Raw genomic sequence first — 18,935 nt, 5'->3', positions numbered from 1 at the left:
ACAGTGTTCTAGAGCGCCGGAGAGTTAGATGTGTATGTTTAAAGCTGTTCCTGTGGCTTGTCACGTACCAACAACTTATGAAGACACTTCTGCTTTATCGTTCATCTGTAGTTGAAGTAAGGTTACCGTTTAAGTGTGTGCACCCATGTGGAATCCTCTTGTGTTTCCTTTAAATTGCCAATTGAGGTCTCTGTCCCCCCACATCAATGTGATTTGTGTGTTCAGGTGAATTCTTCAGTGAGGTTACCATGTGTCCTCCCATAGGAGTGTCTCTGCAGTCTTGTGTTTCCTTAAATGGCCAGTAGAGATCAGTGTCTTCACATGCATGTATGAACACTTGACATGATTGTGGAATTTAAAAATGTTTGCACAATCTTTTCCCTCTCTGTTTGGTTGTAATTGTACATAACAGGTATTAAATCTCATTCAATAGATATCATTACTGACTAATCAAACATTTTTGTGTTTTCTTGTTGATGTAGCAGATTAAGAATAAATGCAATCTGACATTTTATAAATTTGATATTTTTATTAAAAAATGATGTCTCTTGTACTTGACACGGCACAGTACAGTACCCTAAAGCAGGTATGATCAAGTCAAACCGTAAGTCATTCTTTTCACAACCATAGGAGCTCAAGGTTTAATAAAATTACACCCATTGAAAAATGGCAATACTGAAGCAAAGTAAAACCAGCTTACAATTTTGTACCATGTGAATAACAGGGAGTTTGGCACCATGAAAGAATCAATATATAGTAAATTAACAAAATGTACTCTTTATCCCCTCACATATATACAATATATACATCTTGTTTGCATGTACAGTATATTCACACATATATATATATATATACAGACACTTAAGTGTACAATTGTAATAATTATAGCTTTAAATCTTGAATATGAATAACATGCTTCCCAGAAGCATTGAAGAGCTTAAATGTCCTAGACATCGTAGATTATAGTAAAAGTAATGTAATGACATTATCAATGATAATAATTATAATATACAGGTTTAGCAACAATAGGGTAAATAAAATCCTAATGCTAACGATATCGGCAGGATGATTAATTTCCCAATATGTGATTATAGTCAGCACCTATAACATGTCCTCTTTTGTCATTGTGCAAGAGGAGCTCCAGAGTGTTTTTACTCTGAGAAAAAAACGGGGAAAAACTGTGCTTTAGTTCTGGGGTCCAGTCCATGCTCTGTGTCTGTCTGTTAGCAATCACTGAAACTCCCTGTTTATCTCTGAGCAGACAACTGTCAAAGACTTTCAAATTTTGGTCTCTGGGCCGTCTGTGATGAGTGGCTGGAAGGAGTTGCGGATGCGAGCAGCTTCTGCAGCACAAAGGTGACCGAAGGCTTTGTTATACCAATCTGGAGTCCTCCCCCTGAAATCAAAAGATAATACTCAGTATACTAAACACACAGTCATTGTACATGCATACACATCAAGGTTCAAATAAAGTGTGTCAAAAAATGCTTTGAGAAAATCGTGTAGGACTTACTTTAAGTCCACTCTGCAGACGTGAGTGAGTCTGGACTTTCCGGAGCCACAGGGCTCTAGCAGGTAGTTGGACTCCAGGACAATAGCTCGTACCCCTCCCACAGGAGGATGATCGTCATGCTCTATAGACACAGAAACCAAGGAGCAGGCACCTTTGGGCAAGTCTGTCCTCCATGACCTTAAATAAACCGAAGGAGATTCCGTTAGTGCTTTCAAAGAACAATACATTTTAGCTACTTTCACACAAAGGAATATGTGACAAGTGTTTTCCTTTCATCACCACTCACCTTAGAACCACAAAGTCCCTTCTGGGGTGAGGAGGCATGCGATTGAGGACATACTGAAAAACTTCCGTCTGCTTATCCAGTGTCTCAGACACTTTCCACTGTAGCAGGTCAACGTCCCACAGGTGGCGCTCTCGTAGCACCCGATTCAACACGACAGATGGTGGAGCTTCCACCTCCACAGACACTCTCCATTGTCTCAAAGGGTTCCCATCTCCCACCTGGATGACACGCAAAGACACAACCCAACATTTTAACATATTGATATTAAAATGCGGGAGGTAGAGCATGGCTGACACAAGTATTGTATTATATATTATGTTGTAAAGGAAGAACACAAACCTTCTTATAGTAGAGCTCTGTGTTGTCAGAGCTGCTGCACGAAACCCAGTACTTGGACTTCTCCCGGGCGTCTTTGAGCAGGTTCTGAAGCCTCCCCTCCAAATGCATTTGGTGTGTTCCATCGTCTTCTTCCAGATGCTTGCACAACTCCTCAATTGTTGGTGCATGCAAGTCAGCCTCCACGTACGAATTCCGTGACTGAGTAACCATCTCATGAGGGATCTAATGGGTGTATAAGAGCATGTGGTCAGACTCACAGCGATATACACAGACCTGTGGAAACTGCATTCAGCCTGAGGAAGTCTTGCATCATCTAAACTCCAGCTTCTCGTACCTCAAAGAGACGGTTGCACTCTATGATCATGTGAGCAAGGCCTTGTGTCGCTGCTAAATTCTCATTCAGATCCTTCTGGTCTGGTCTACCAGTGGCATACTTCCTCTGCATGGCCCTGGGGATTATGGAGACAGAACACTTATTAGGCCGGCAGAGTCCCCAGGTCAACACACTCACAAAACACAGTATATAAACCCTTCCTCCTCTCTGCAGGAAACCCCTTTGATCCCTTTAGCAACAATTTTAACATGGTAAATTAGAGAGCTTAGTTTTGTTTGTACACAGCATGATCTCTTATAACGCTGAGCTTTAAGAGTCATGTCCTTTTAAAAAACCAGCCCAGAAAGCAATAATCAACTGAACCTCAGAGGGTAGCCCATTTTATGTCTGTCTTTAAGGAGTCACAGGTGAAGATAATCATGCAGGAGTTAATAGAATGCATGCATTTCTAGTTCATTAGTTCTCGGAGGCACAGAATGGAAGCCAGTGTGGCTGGCCTAAAAATCACAGACACCAGGCTAATTGTAGGACATAAGAAAAAAATGTACCTTGGCGAGAGGTTATCTTTCTTGAGGATGTTGAGATGGAACAGGGAGGGAGCCAGGCACACAGCAATGTTCATGGGTGTCATCTGGTTCTCCTCCACAGAGGAAGTGACATCGCTGAGGAAGCAGAGCAGCGTCTGCAGCACCTCACGGTTTTCATCTGACATCAGCATGATGGCGGCCTGGACAGCTTGCAACCTTTGGTCCTTTGGCACATCTGTAAATATGGGAGAATTCATTCGTATCATTTCTGCTTTAAAGACATTGTGACGGAAAAAGAGGACAAATTTATGAACCATCAAAGGCCATTTACTTGATCGGAGATTGTATTTTAACACAGCCACACTTATGTTTTCTCAGTTTCAGCAAAAGCAATAAATCAAAAACATTGCGTCCTTACATTGGTAGATATGGAGGAAGGTCTCCCCCAGCTTGCTGGTAAGCAGAGGTTCGGGTAAATCCCTGAAGAACTGCTTCACCATGTCGGCCACATCATACGCAGACTGATCCTCATAGTTCACGTCATCTGGAGAACTCTCATTCATCTGCCTCAGGGCTTGAATTCGAGACTTCACCCCTGATTTACGAAAGAGGCCCACCTGGAGGCAAAACAGGAGCGTTGGTGTCAGCGTGACAGCTCACAGCGACATGTAATCACATTGTACCACAGAACTGCCAACTGTATTATTACACCATTATTGCATCTGTCTGCAGCAGCCTGTTATTGTGTACTAAAAACCTTAAACCAGGTTATGCAATTAAAACCCACGCCTTTGTTACATCACATGTGAAAATGGAATTCACGTGTAGGAAAGATCATGTGTGCTGGGACTGACCTGGTCAAGACACTGGCTCCGTAGGTACCTCAGGGCCTGCTGCAAGCCGAGGGGAAGGGGCTGTCCTGAACGCTGCACATGCACGATGAGAGGGACTCCGAACACATTCTTATCCTTATAGTCTGGTACCTTCATTCTCTTCATAAACTTTGGCACAGACCTAGGAGAGACAGCAACACAGCATCTTTGAAAACTTGCTCGTCCTAATCCTTGGACAAATCGCAAATGATAATTTACAGGTTTAAGATGAATTCAATCATGAATCAAACCTTTGGAGGTTTGAAGGTTTTACTTACCATGTCCAGCCGTGCTTGTTGGACATGGAGTACTTCTCCATGATTGCAGTGAGACGCAGCAGAGAAAACTTCTGCAACAAACTCAGCTGGCCTGCAGACTGGTTGGTAATCTGCAGGGATGCTACAGAGTGACTTAGACGATTCGATATCTGGAAGCTGGGCCATCGTAACCTAATGCCAGAAAAGACAATACCGCAATAAAAAAAAGAGAAGCATTATTATTTTTGTTCACAGAAGAACTAAACTTGTACGTTTCATATGTTTCAGTACTTGATACTGTTTCAAGAGTCTTACCGGTTGGGTCGTGTGAGTGAAGCACCGACTCCTGAGTCCCTCCTTTCCCTGAGCCTCGTCGATTCTGTCTCAGCAAGTGATACCCTGTCTCTATCCCCGTCGTTCGGTGTGGTCTGGCTCTCTGTGACTGAATTTCCCTCAAAGTCCAGTGTGATCTGACTAGACGACTGGAGCCCCACGGTATCCTCCCTATGGCCATCCATCTGTGCCAGCCCCTCTCCTCCAGGTAACACATTCTTAGACCAGTGGTCCACTATCTGCTGTAGACCGTTGACATGCAGCAAGATATCATCCAGGTGAGGAAAGAGGTCCTCTTTCTCCAGGTCTATCAGGTCTCCAGTGCTGGCATACAGATGTGAGCCGGGAACATTATCATACACGCTGATGCGGCTGCCTCTGGAGCAGCACTGTGTGACAGGCCTGGATTCCTTTCTGCATGAAATGAGTGGGGAGTCGAGGTGCCTGCTGCCCGTGTGCCAGTTAATAGAGGCCCCATTGGTTGGGGACAGGCTTTCTATGGATAGTGCTTTGGGGAAGGTTCCTGGCTTGTGGTCTTTAGGAATGTGGACCACCAGGTCTTCATACGAGCAGAATTCATTCTTGCGGTTTTGTTCTGCGACTTTACTCATTTGGGTTTCTGAGAAGATGTCAATGTCCTCTAAATACATGCCACTTCGTTTGAAGTCCGACCGATGAGGCTTGTGCTCTTTCAAGCTGGGTGTGCTGACAGCGCTGCCACTGGAATGGCTGCTACCTTCGCTACCACACTGGGACGGAGGAACTTTGGTGGACAGTGACTCTGGAGCTCCACCATCTCCATTTAGGATTTCAACACAATGCAGAGTCTTCAGTGCCTGGGCCTCTTCTTGGAGCACTGGAGAACTGATGACTAATGTCTTACGACCCCTTCCCAGAGTTCCTCGAGAGCGGAGTGTCTCCATGCGCTTCAGGAAATCTTTGGCGCGAATGCGGCTCGTCTTGCCTTGCTTGTCTGACAGCGAGTCGTAGTAAGCGATTTCTTTGGGGATTTGAGGCATTGTGAAAGAAGTGGAGTCTGGCATCGCAGCAGAATCCGAGCAGGTTCGGTTGGAGCAGTCGGAGTCCTCTGTGCTGAGGCCCCTGTGGCCACTGCCCCCGCTGCTCTCACTGTGCAAAGAAGAGACCTCTGGCTCACTAAGGTCTGTTAGAACGCTCTCACTACTGGTGGTGGTTCTCAGAGGCACGCCGTCCCTGAAGGGCTGACCCTCTCTCCCCAGCAGACAGTCAATGTCCTGTAACCTGGACCAGCGCCGGCTGCTCCACTCAAAGGTCCATTTGTCACTGATAGCAAACAGGTCTTCTTCATCAGAGTCTTCACTCTGGAGAGAGACACATTATGTGACGTTAGTTTTCATGAAATATTTATATTAAGGATCAAGGAAATGATAATGATGATCACATAACTTAGTACCAGGCAGAATATGGAACCACAAAAATTGGGACACAAATATATCCTGAATATCCATTGAATAGTTTACATTTTTTAATATTTGTATTTCTGTCGTAATAAGAACATTTGTCAGAACTTATAGTAAAACATATAGTATCACATGTCATCTATTTCACAACAAACAGTTAAATAGGAAATGCAGGAAATCACTTTAGGATGTGTCTGCTCAGAGTTAATAACATTATACTATCTGACAACTGTGATATATCCCCAAACAAGCGATTCCATTGACGTGTGTACTTTTCTATAAATAGACCAAGGCAGGAAAAAGTCGTGAATATCAGCCAACAGGCTATATTACGATGTGGGGACAGATAAAGCGTCACGATAGCCGACCTAGGAATGAAGACAACAATAGTACCATCTCAAATATCATATAATCTAGGTTGAACAGAAGAGGCTAGGAGGCGCACGCACAACCTAAAGGCATCTTTGTAAGAAAATACCATTTCTTACGGTGGCAGTGACGTTTGTTTTCTACAATAACTCTTACAATGAAAAGCAATATGAGTCAAGTTATGACGATTTTGGAGGGTAAAAAACAACACAACAAACCTAGAGGTAAATACAAGTGTTCAAAGCATGAACAGGGAAAATCTAATGTAGCTGCTTAGGCCTTATTTCCCTCATGCATTTAATGTTCATGTTTAAGGTCTAAATTTCATGTCATCACTTACTTTCTTCTTCGGAAGGTTCACGTCAAGTTTCATAGAGGCGCACTTGTTCAAGGTGTTGAGTCGCCTGAAACAAAAAACAAATAGCCAAAGAATGAAAAACTGTTCGGAATAAACAAGACAAAACACCAGAAGAGTTTCTTAAAGAGCACACCAGAATTAAATCCTATAACCTGATCAGCCTTTGTTCTGGATGCACAACCATACCCAGAGGGAACTCAGTTTCCATACACGCATTATCCTAAACCTAATGAACGCTGGTAATTGGCAGGTGCTCTGCTCTGTTTCTCTCTGGGTTGGATCTGAACGATTGTGACATGAACGGTGGTGTGTGTGTGCGATTGCGTGTGCGTGTGCATGTGGTAATTTGAAGAAAGGTGAATGTAAGGTCAACAAGTGGATAAGCCAGATATCTGTTCCACTCACAGGCGGGTTCATTCAATAGAGACATCTGCAGATCTTAATCTGCAAATGAACCTGTCCTCGATGTTGCACATGACTCTTGCTGATTTTGAGAGATGGCTTCAGCTGTTTCTAAAATGACTTTCTAGAACATTAGAATGTTTCAAAGATTTTAATAAACAATACAGTCTAAGGCGTTTAAACGTGCTTAGTGGTTAAAGCCTGTGAGGGTGTGTGAACTGGGATATATAAAGTAACAGCACTAGAAATTGAACATGAACCAACAATAGCGAAGTGGGAAAAGATGACGGCAAAACACACCACAACCCACTGTGCCTCAGCTTTAGATAAAAGGATGCTCGTTTGTGGAAAGATAATTATAGGCATATATTTCTAACAGTCTTTTTCACAGATTGGCCGTATTGTTCAGTGACAGTAAAAGGCCTCAGAAGGAGGATATTACTTTCCTGTAGTGCTGCGGATGATAGGGGTTAGCCACACAAGACGTTCCCATGATTGTTACTGTAGATAGTAGGAGTCGGCCTGGAGAGAGGATTTCTAAACTAGGGGGGCCCCTTATTCCGCAGGCCTAAAGAGTTTTGTGTGTGGTTGCTAAAACAGGAGACGGCTTAGGCAGGGATCAGAGAGAGCACTCACATACATGAAATGTCAGTTTTGCTACTATCAGACACCCGCAATATACCGGGTTGTGTTTATTTTTGCGCACACAAGACTGCGGTGGCGTAACTGACAACAAAGCAATCCTTATGTCCCCATAGAGACGCTGGGAAGTTGTGGACAAAATCACGTTGTAAGTGGAACTGTTTCCAATTGTCCCCCATTTATCCCGTGGCTAGTTTGGAATTTAGATGAGTTGCTTTAGGGTTGTTTAGAGTCACAGTATATTGAGCCGTGCGAGGCGCCCTTCATGCTACTCCCGCTTGCCCCTTGGGACGGTTGCTATAGCTACCGTGGCAACTGAAGTGCTGTTTTCATCCCGGGGTTGAAACAGCGCATGAGCTGTCTTTCCCCTATAAGGGAGGGATCCACCAGTTGTTGATCTAGTGAACTTTTATGTTATTTCTATGCTTATTTATTTTTATCTGGCAAATTTACCTCCTGAAAATACTTAAGTACTCATAGATGAAGGTCTGATGAAGATAAACCGGTTTAATAAATTAACTAAATGTAAGAAAAGAAAAGTGTTGAACTCATGAGTTTCTAAATACCCAACTTAAGAAAACAGAAAAAACATGATGTTTTCTTTTTAGCATCACAATATAAGTAGGATGTTTTCACTTCAAAGTTCACAGAGGGATTCTTACATAGTTCTTCTAAAAAGATTTGATTCATTGATAAGCCATGTGATTTAAATGATGATTAAATGTCCGGTTACCTGCAAAGAGGTTCCACGAGATCTTTGTCCAGAAAGTCGTGATCTCTTTTCACAGGAGAAATGTCAATGGGAAATTGGGAATCTGTGGTGGGGGGGAGGGAGAAAAAGCATAACAACACCAACATTAGAGAAAGATCTGGAAAGCACATTCTTTCCAGAAGTACACTGCAGGCTGGGAGACCATCAAACTCGCTTTGTATCTGATGCTAATGAGAAGAGACAGAATTTGCCCGGAATGACAGCGCTCAGGCCTGTGTGGGCATTACATCTGGCTCTGGGTATGGGCCTCCTCTTACATAACCTGGGAGACAGCATCCAGACCCCGAATCTGACATTCCACCGCATTCATGTGGAGCCATTAAGTTTTTATGAAAAGCAGAAGCAGCGGTACAAGAGCTGCAGACTGTTCTTTGAGGGGGCAGACGTTCAGATATAATTTTAAGCATTACATCATCGATGATTCCATTATGTCATCATCATTTCGGATTTCAAAATTAAGAGTAATTTCCTCCACACAGCCTCCCAGCATCAGGAGGCAATGGTCACGTCTTCTGTACAGCCGTCTGCAAACTGTCAGCAAAACAAATATATCGCAACAAAGCAGATCAGAAGTCTGGCGTCGACACAGAGATCTGAGGGAGCAGAGCTACTTTAAGCTCTGATAAAACCCTTTTCTTCCCATGACTTCAGTCTTAAAGCACAGGAGACATGTTTATGCAGTAACCATAGCTTGGTGAAGATTAGACTTTAAAAGCAGCTGATGTTCCGCTTGCTCCGTGGTGTCTGGGCGACTGGAGCCCGAGGTCTGAGAGCTTCTGGGGACAGTGGTTCTAAAAGAGGCCCATTATGAAACCTATGAATATGTGGTTTTGTGAATTATTGGGGACGAAGGCGACAGACCAGATGACACCATGCATCATTATTCATTCGTCTCAGGAACAAAATCAAACTATAACAGTAATTCACTTAACAACAAATGTTATAAATGAATAAAATATAAAAACTCCCTTTTGGTTTATTACAGAGACTTTTTTATTTTTGTGCTACTTCATTAATCACTGTATTCACCAAACCTTTCCCTCCCGTGTGATGAATGTGTGAGGGAGTTTGCCGGGAGCTTTTTCTTACCTTCAAAGAGCTGAGCGTACTGGGGAAATCCTGCTGCCCTCAGCCAGTCGCACGCCTCTTTCGCCTCGATTTCTGAAACACAGGGAAACGTGCACTTTAAGTACAAAGGCTAAAAGGGAAAAGTCATGGTCATGTTTGTCAAAACCACTGGAACGGGAACCAAAGCAGCAAAAACACTCTGCACCTCGGTGCCTCACCTGCAGACACAACAGACTCGGTGAAACTGAGACCACCCTGTCTGATACTTCTGCGATAACATGGATCTTATGAAGAGCCTGTCTGTCTGTCAGCCTGTCTGTCTGTCAGTCTGTCTGTCTGGAGCGATCCTGGCTCTCTCACTTGAAGCAACACGGTACCTTATATAATCATCTGCTATATATTGTTTAATAAATAGCAGAACCAAATACCTTTAAATTAAAAAAAGGTCAAATTGTTGAAGATAGCACCACTACATACTGCATAGAGCCTATAAATAATACATGTTTAAAGACAAGTAAGACAGTTTCAGGTCCGACCTCTCCATGATTGAATGAATACAAGCAAACACATTGACTTTCTGATAAAGAGCTGGACCCGTCAGTCAGGATCACTAACTCGTCCTGCCGACCTATAGAGAGAGTGAGTCGCCTGTGGGCTTCACAGCCGCTGGTGACGAGGACGGGAAACAGACCTTTGGCACTTTTTTCCAATGCTAACAGAGCTGGGTTACAGTGAACAATGAACTTTACATTGAGAGAGAAAATGTACCACTCAATGTAATGTATAACTTCAGGAAAAAGATAAGAAAGATTCTCAGAAACAGAATATTTCATGTCTAAATAAACACCCTGACTTTTTCTTCAGGTCATCGTGACAAAAGCAGAGCTGAAAACAATTGGTTGATTCATAGATTTAGAAATTGAAAATGAATCTGCCAAAATTTTATGAAGGGTTTAATGGTTATGAAGAACAGACATGACTGGTTCCAGCCTCTGTTATGGGTCCAAGTCTGACTTTGCCTGTGTTTGTCGGCTCAGAAAGTAATAAACCAAATCTCTTTGAGGGAAAAAAAAACATTTTAAAATGTGACATGGGCTCTAGGAACCTGAAGTGAATGATTATTGACAAAACAATAAATTGATTAATTGAGAGAATAAATTATAAATGTATATGTTCCACTTGTTAGAGCCCTAAATAAAATAATCTTTAAATCAAAATACACAAGAAAGTCAAATTATTGAGAATTAGTTCTATTATGGTAAATTTTATATGAATTATCTGTAAATGTAAAGCGCAGACTTTCAATTTAACATGAAAATAATCTTACCCCTTCCAGTTCTTCTTCAAAAAGCCACACAGCCGATAAATGTCCAACTACCATCTCACACACACACACACACACACACACACATCTGTGGGTTGAACCAGCTTAAAACAGCACAAACAACGTGTCCATCACGTCCACAGAAGCTGCCGCCACAGGTCACACAAGCAGCTCTCCGGTCACACACCTGAGATCTCAGCTCCACTCCCTGTCTGTGCCTGTCACACTATGGCTGAAACCTGAAGCGCGCTCATTCATCACACAATACTGCGTAATTACAGCGACTGTAGCCCCGCAGTGAAGATACTGCTATCACCTGCCTTTCAGAACTCTTGATCCGGGACTCACCTACGTGTCCGAGTCCCCCCGAGGAATCAATGAAAAGTGACGCTGGTCTTCAGACTGACCAACAACTGAGTAAATATTAACAGTTCCCTGTGTCCTTGGATGACAAAAAAAAAGTGTTTACCCCCGTTAACCAGCAGTTGAGTCAACATGTGGAGCCTGGCTGGGCAGTTCCCACCTGTATCACCGCGAGGTTGAGTCTCTGATCAGGTAGGCTTCCCTCCCAGGTGGATAATATCAGGCCTGTGTTATTCAGCTGCAGCGCATAGTGAGAGCGCTGCCAGGTCCTCTTGTGTCCCACAGCCGCAGGTTGGACCACTGGGAGCAAGTAACATGAGCTGGGAATTCCTCTCTGTTTGGCATTCTGTAACACGATACCGAGACATTCTGTCCTCTCATCCTCTCTCTAAGGAAATCTCTTGTGGATAAAAGGCTGGGCGGGCACCGTGCCAAAGAATGAGAACTTGTGTTTGCTCAATGCGACCCACTGCTTTGAAAAAAAAAAACGATGCACGGAATAAAATAAGACAAAGGGATGGAACCCCAGTTTGCTCTGACACAATGGCCCAGATTGTCAGAGGCTATAAAGTATCTTCCGCTACAATTCACCTCTTGCAACGATCACTCTCAGGAACATTGATTGTGCAATTGGTTGCAGGGATATGACACGTTACAATGTGCTGCAGGAGGAGATATGGCACGATCCAATAGTTATTGGGCTGAGCAGACAAGAGCGCTGCCAAAATAATGACAGTTTTAAAGGCTTGTTCACATTCCACGCTCTCACAGCCAGCGACATGGGTGAAATATTTCGAGGATTTTACGATGTGCTTTGTTTTGTCCTGAGCTGCATCTGTCTGACAGCCGAGCGTTTTGATTAACGGTAACGTGTTCCTGCGCTTGTTCTCTCGGAAAAAACAAGAAGATATGAAAAGCAGATCCATTCATTCAGGCTCAGTGTGAATGAAGAGATCACTTACAGGCATTAGTATGTTTTCTCTCAAACCAACAAACACCACAGCTGGCTTCCAGCGACAGATTCTTGTGTACTCACGGGATATTTTCATCGTAAAGTTTGAAGAGTGTTTCGTATATCCATCAAGACTGTCTTGAACGTGTCAGAGCATCTTCATTCCCACACTGAGGCGCATTCCTGCTCGCTCTCTGAACACAGCTTGTAGTCTGAACTCAGACCCACAGCTCCCTCGTTCTCCTTTCTCCTTCCATCTACCCCCAACCACCATGTGCCGGTCCCAACACTAAATCTCCCCTTCGACCCACCCCTTTCTGTGGCAGGCGGCCTTAACGTTTACCCCCAGCTCCCTCCCCCCTCCAGCTCCTTGTGCCCGACCCTCCCACCCAGATCTGCCCAGGACAACGTCTTCATACCCCACTCAGCACATTTTTTGGCAGAGATCTCAGCTGCAGCCAAACTGTGACATTTCCCCTCTGAATTCTGCGAGTCCCTTTGTTTTTCAAGTCCTCGTTTTTAAATGTAAAGAAGTTACCACCCTCTCTGTGATTTACTTCTGTACTGTTAATCTTAAAATGTTCAGTTTGAGGTGTATCATAGCTCAAGCTGGACATGTTTCATTAAAGCAAACAAAAGAGGGAGCCTGGTTTCGCAGAATCCATGTTGTTCCAGTAGATGAAAGTAAAACGGAAAAAGGCAGGCAGCTGAAGTCGGGGGGGAAAACCAGTGACATAAACTTTCAGCAGTCAGCAGCGGTGAATCACGCCGAGGCGCTCGACTCACAAGACTCCGCAGTAACATCATCAGATTGATATTTTCCACTTCACCTCTGTCTCTCTCACTGCGTTACATCAATGAATGAGAGGACTTGTGTGATCTGTGTCATCTGAGACACAGACTGTGTTGTTGTGTCACTTGACGTGAAACAAAGAACTAATTATTTCCAGTATATCTGAAAAAATCCTTACAATTTATGATTTAAGCAATTAGGCTGCAAGGGAATAAAAGCTGATTGTAAAAAGCAGAAAATAATCATATTTTCCACATGATTTATCTCATATTAAGATCATATCTAAAATATATCCATAAAACCAGTTCTACTATCTATAATAATGTGAATCGTTAAGAGGAAAGAAAAACTTAAAAATATAGGAAAGTACAAAGAAATTAAATTCAAAAGACACTCTCATAAATAAAATGAGAGGACTTGTGTGATCTGTGTCATCTGAGACACAGACTGTGTTGTTGTGTCACTTGACGTGAAACAAAGAACTAATTATTTCCAGTATATCTGAAAAAATCCTTACAATTTATGATTGAAGAAATAGGGCTGCAAAAGAATGAAAGCTGATTGTAAACAGCAGAAATAATCATATTTTCTACATGATTTAAATCATATTTAAATCATATCTAAAATATCTCCATACAACCAGTTCTACCATCTATAATAATGTGAATCGTTAAGAGGAAAGAAGAACTTAAAAACATAGGAAAGTACAAAAAAATTCAATTCAAAAGACTCATAAATCAAATCTATGTCAATACAGTAAGAGGGTTAGCCGAGTAAATACATTATGTGGGGACAGGAATCTACAGCATCTGCTTCCTGTCAATTTGTTCAAGATCTTCTTTCCAGTTTTAGATTTGAGTTAATAGCCCAGTTTTACATTATATTAAAAAAGGTGAGATCACAAAGGGAAAAGTTTGAATTAGTCGAAGTGCGGATAAAATGACCAGCACTTTAAAATTCTGGGGTTTGTCATAGCTCCGTGATTACGTCAGGGCGCCAAATCATCTATAATTCCCTATAGGGTAAGTACAAATCCAGATGTAGCCCTCCTCTCCTCTGCCAGCCTCCCTTTGTGACGTTTGGGCCATTTCCTCTTGTAAAACACGTCTCCTCTGACAGGCCGGAGCCACGGAGCTGCAGGCACAGACAGAATGACGTCGGGAAATCCACTTTAGTCACCTTTTACAAACCATTTAACAGTAAATAACCTCGGCACATAGCAAGAGCTTTTGAAAGCACTCTGAAACAAAACCGCTTGAATTTATAAGGGCCAACTGTGTGGAGCCCGACCGATGTGTGTCTGTTCATGCCTCCCCCGCACTGAGAGACGACCGAATGAATCAGCCAGACGAGCCAAACAAATATATCAGTCAAAAGCCAACGCAGACTGTCTCTATCAAAAACACCTGGAGACGGGGGGGGGGGAGGAGAGAGCCAATAACACGGAGAGGCAGAGAGATTCCAGGAGTGCGCTGGCTGGTGGAGAGAGAGGTGTCATCACGCTGGGAGGAATGGAGGAGAGGCCTCTCTTCCTCCTTTCTGATGCTAATTGCCCACAGACACCCACTCACAGTGAGGAGGCAGCATTACTGTAAAAGTGAGACGAGACAGCCAGCCAGGGGAAACACACTACCCCCCCCCTCTCGTCTGCCCCCGAAACCACAACATCTGATGTCTCATGCCCAAATTAGCCTCGCATTTCCTTCTGCCTCACAGTTTGAAATTGTTCGCAGGGGGGGGGCCAAACAGGAAGCGCAAACATTCACGACCGATACCGCTGACCCACGCGATGACCGAGACGCCACGTCACTGTAGATACCGGAGATATGCCTCTTTCTTTCCATTAGAGTTCCGGTGTAACAGGCCAAATTAACCCCCGCCCAAATTAAACCCTGGTATACTTTGGCCCGGGCCAGAGTACACCCCGGGGGGTAAACTGGCCTAGGCCAAACTATACCCCGGGGTATAGAACAGCCTAGGCCATACTTTACCCCTCCAGGCCGGAGTATACCCCAGGGGATACACTGTCCAAGGCAAAACTATACATGGTGGATATGTGGTTGATTTAGCTCTAAGGTCAGGTAGGTTCTTGTGTATATCATTCAACACTACTGATATCATGGGGGTATAATCTGGCCTGAGGGGTATGAATTGGCCTAGGCCATAATATACCTGGGGTATAATCTAGCCTAGGCCCCTTTAACCCCGGGTATAGTCCGGCCGGGGGGTATACTATGGCCTGTTACACCGGGTTCCTCTGAGAAGAAATGCTGGGCTGGATTAACACCACAGTGACCCTCCACTTCATGTTACGAGAATAAAGACGTCTAATTTCCGAGAGCAGGCTTTAATTAACCGAGCTCGCCACGTCCCCTGGGATTGGACATTGGGCAGAACAGTAGGTGCCACTCGCTGTTACCACAACACCTCACAGCATTCTCACCGGCTATGAACCCGGGGGGACAAAGGACAATAGTCAAATCTGAGAGATTATCTGTCCTCAAAGGGGAGCGACAACACAGTGCCTTTGTGGACGTGATGCAGTGATTGACACATGAGCTGGCTCGGCAGGCCAACTAATTACAGAGTCTGTGTTGAATCACCCCTCCGACTTCCAGACCCCGGCGGGTCACACACGATGGGGACCCGCCGTTCTCCCTCGGTCGGTGCGACGGGATTGCAGGTTTTTGAAATGATATCGGCTCCAGGCGGCGTTGCTAAGACACCGAAGTGAAATTTCCTCAAATACAAATGAGCTCGCCCCAGTCCCGGGTCTGCCGTGGCCCTGTGGTCCACGGTGACCTGCGGAGAGAGGCTTTCAGTGGGCCGCAGGTCTCCAGGAGCAAGAGGGGACACAAAGCCGAGCTCGGTGCCTCCTGGAGGACGGGAGGACAAACACAGTGCCAGCCCGGGGGAGAGCCACGGCCAAGGAGGCATTAGCATTCAGTGCCAGTGTACGTCAAGATTTCTGCAGACATCCACAACTAATTTAAGGGCTATTTTATGCATTATAGACCAATGCCTAAAATATAGCACAATATAATGCTCCTTGTTTCTTTTTCCCTCTCAATTAATGAGGCAGATCCCGACTGTTTCAAGTATAAACATCGTCTGGTTTAAGAATGTTCGCATTTTTTATTACTCCCCTGGTGAATCCCTGGGGTCCACCTTTCATTCCACAGCAAAGACACAAACACACACACACACACACACACACACACACACACACACACAGCAAGAGCTTATTGATTCTGAGGGTAAATAACATAACTATGTGAGCTGGGGAGCTGCTGTTGTTGACCATTGCCAAAGCCTGCTGGGTCAAAAGTCATGTGGGCTGTGTTTTTCCTCTTGAGGTCCTGTATTGAATTTAAACAAGAGCATCACAGCTGTGGTAACACTCTCCTTCACCTCTGCAGGACACCCAGAGAGAGGCCTCTTTCATCTTCAGGGCCAACAGCCCATCGACTCTCTCGGTTTCCCCCCGTCTGTCTCTGTCTTTGTGTCTGTGACCACCAGGCACAGTTTTTTATCTTCAGGTTACTGATGATAAAACAATGCACAGTAACAGACGTTCATTGACATTCACTCATTCCTGAGCGATGTCAGGTTCCAGTAATCTCCTGATAAAGAGAGAGCTGATTTATTTCCTTCTCACAGTTCTGCCTGAAAACACAGTTAAAACCGAATGTCTGCCTGACGTGGGTTAGTACGGTTAAAAGTAGAGCCTGACTGATTTATTGGTCGGCTGATGATATATGCGGATATGAAAACTTTTATTTCACACAATAAAAAAAGCAACCCCATTGGAATCATTGCCAATTTTGTTTTATACATATCAGTTTCTGAAATGTTTTACTCCCTAAAGGACCGGCAGCATCGACCTTGAGAAATCCATATCAGTCAGGCTCTGGTCAAAAGCATGTAGGGGTCAGATTGATCCTGTAAACATTTCTAACTATGGAAAATCACTTCAAATTGTTTCCGAATGTAGACATCACATGTGTTCCGAGTCCCCACATAACAACCTGGGAGAGAAAGAGGGAGAGATTATCCTGGGGTCAGTGTCTCATCCCACCACAAATAGCTTTTCAGCGAAGGATTTACAAACTACCCCGGATCCAAACTGCAAACTGAGAGCTGGATCAGGGCGGGTGTCACAGCCAGGAGGCAAATAACTGTGTTTGGTCTGCGCTGCCTCCGAACAAGCCAAGGCCTCAAAGTTCAAACTGCTAGCTATGCAGTGTTTTCATCCAGCGAGTTACACGCTCTCACATTCGCTCAGTTTTGAGAAAATGTTCTGACAACCACATGTCGATTCCCACCGTGTTGCTCGGCAAACAGCAAAAAGAAGAGAGAAAGTGTCGAGTGTACTCCAGCTTGGCGGACAGGTGTTCTCCTTTCTTCCCCTCTGGTCACACTACAGGATCCCTTGGCACATGACTTCCTGCGGACACTTGAAAAGATTCGTCCTGTAGTAGAAACACCACCTCTGACCTCCAGAGAGGAGGAGACATCTCAGCCTTTTTCCAGATCCCCCAAGTGCGGCTGCTTTACTGCCATCAGCTCTGAGCAGAGCAGAAATCAATCAGCACGGCTTTCTGTGAAATACATACGGCAACGACTTCCAAGGCACGGCGCACACGCTAAACACTTCCAGACACTGGAGTGCAGCCATGTTCCCACGCACGTTAAAGTGTTTTGACAACCATCTCGGAGGCCTTTGTGCAGGCTTTGCTTTCTTTGGTGATAAAAACATCAACTTTGGCTTTTGGGGGGATTTCCTTCTTCATTTTATCCAGGCAACTTTCCCCCAAAAAACCACGAGCCCCGGTTGTTCAGATGAAGTTATTCCCTCTATCTACAAATAAATAAATAACCCAGCACAGGATAAGTTGTACAGGGCCGGCAGTGATAACACACATGAAGGACTCGCTATCTGTGTGGGTACTGAGCAGTTCTCTTTCTTGAGAAATGCAGATTTTAAGCCAAAACTTATCTCTTGTTCTTTAATGTCCTCATACCCATAATCATGTTTTTATGAAAGTGAGGCCCACAAAGTCAATTAAAGAGTGATAAATCTTCCTAGGTAGCATATGAACAAATTATGTAACAGATCAGGGGAGGAGGTCTACCTGTGGCCCTCTGTCGAGATGTAAGGCCTGGACTCAGAGTTCAGAAAGAGAAACCTTATTATCCGCAGCCTAGTTTTTTCCGTCCACTAGCATCCCCTCTTTCTTTCTCTCCCTCCCTCCCTTTTGCTTCTTCTCCGTCTTCTTCCATCTCTCTCTCAGCTCCCTCACTAACCCTAACCCTTACGGCTGCTCCACAGCGTCCTGTGGTCATGCAGTTAACCGTACCCTCTCTTTAATCCTATGAAACATATACCACAACCTCCCTCTAGGTGTCTTTTGGTGGCTGCGTCCTGATTCGCAGTCCGCTCATGTCTTGTTTTATGTAAAGCTGCAGTGCATGCCCTGCCATGTCACGCTGGGTATACCCTCTCATAATATACAGTTGTGTGGCTGTAATTCCTGCTTCCCTTTGATAGCCTCTATAAACACTGTAATTTGGTTTTTCCGAGTGTGCCGTATAACACAGCTAAAGTGGGATAACTATGAATTACCGATGCTGACCGAAAATCTTGACTCATGGAAACATGGAAAAAGATTGCCTGGAAAGTTATCGACACATGTTTCATAAGTCCTGGCGCAAACCGGTTAAAGGCTACAGGGCAGAAAAGAGGAGAAGGAGACTCCTCCTCGGAAGTAGAGTCCTGCAGAGCTCCATTAGGTCCACCTCCCTCTCATTTGGACGGGATCCCAGAGGGGACGACGAGGGGTTCCCGCCTTCTCTGGGAACGGCCTCCGAGTCAGAGGGTAGCGAGGGGGCCAATGTCAGAACAAGTGCCCCTACCGTGAGAAAGCCCTCTCAGGACCTTTACAATAAAAGCATGGAGCCATCCCTGGGGACGCTGGTCCCAATTAACGAC

At 44.4% G+C, this 18,935-nt stretch overlaps 1 protein-coding gene across 3 annotated transcripts in view; it reads right to left on the bottom strand.

The window, feature by feature from the left end:
• Window positions 1-515: 515 nt before the first annotated feature.
• stard13b (StAR related lipid transfer domain containing 13b) overlaps window positions 516-18,935 on the bottom strand; it is a 63,543-nt gene continuing 45,123 nt past the window's right edge. For 2 of the 3 annotated variants that reach the window (XM_061072744.1, XM_061072745.1), the window contains 13 exons: window positions 9,533-9,604; window positions 8,405-8,486; window positions 6,610-6,673; window positions 4,444-5,801; window positions 4,150-4,320; window positions 3,854-4,013; window positions 3,418-3,616; window positions 3,021-3,234; window positions 2,473-2,587; window positions 2,139-2,360; window positions 1,800-2,017; window positions 1,514-1,690; window positions 516-1,396 (listed from right to left, as the gene is read on the bottom strand). In XM_061072744.1, coding sequence (XP_060928727.1) covers window positions 1,279-1,396; window positions 1,514-1,690; window positions 1,800-2,017; window positions 2,139-2,360; window positions 2,473-2,587; window positions 3,021-3,234; window positions 3,418-3,616; window positions 3,854-4,013; window positions 4,150-4,320; window positions 4,444-5,801; window positions 6,610-6,673; window positions 8,405-8,486; window positions 9,533-9,604 — 3,170 coding nt within the window. In that variant the 3' untranslated portion in view covers window positions 516-1,278. Of the gene's footprint in view, window positions 1,397-1,513; window positions 1,691-1,799; window positions 2,018-2,138; window positions 2,361-2,472; window positions 2,588-3,020; window positions 3,235-3,417; window positions 3,617-3,853; window positions 4,014-4,149; window positions 4,321-4,443; window positions 5,802-6,609; window positions 6,674-8,404; window positions 8,487-9,532; window positions 9,605-11,183; window positions 11,232-18,935 lie in introns of those variants that run through there. The other variant, XM_061072746.1, reaches the window with a different exon arrangement.

This window comes from Limanda limanda, chromosome 6 (assembly GCF_963576545.1).
Source record: "Limanda limanda chromosome 6, fLimLim1.1, whole genome shotgun sequence".
Classification (NCBI taxonomy): domain Eukaryota; kingdom Metazoa; phylum Chordata; class Actinopteri; order Pleuronectiformes; family Pleuronectidae; genus Limanda; species Limanda limanda.
Note: the sequence above shows the minus strand (reverse complement) of the source record. Positions and strands in the feature narration are given on the sequence as shown.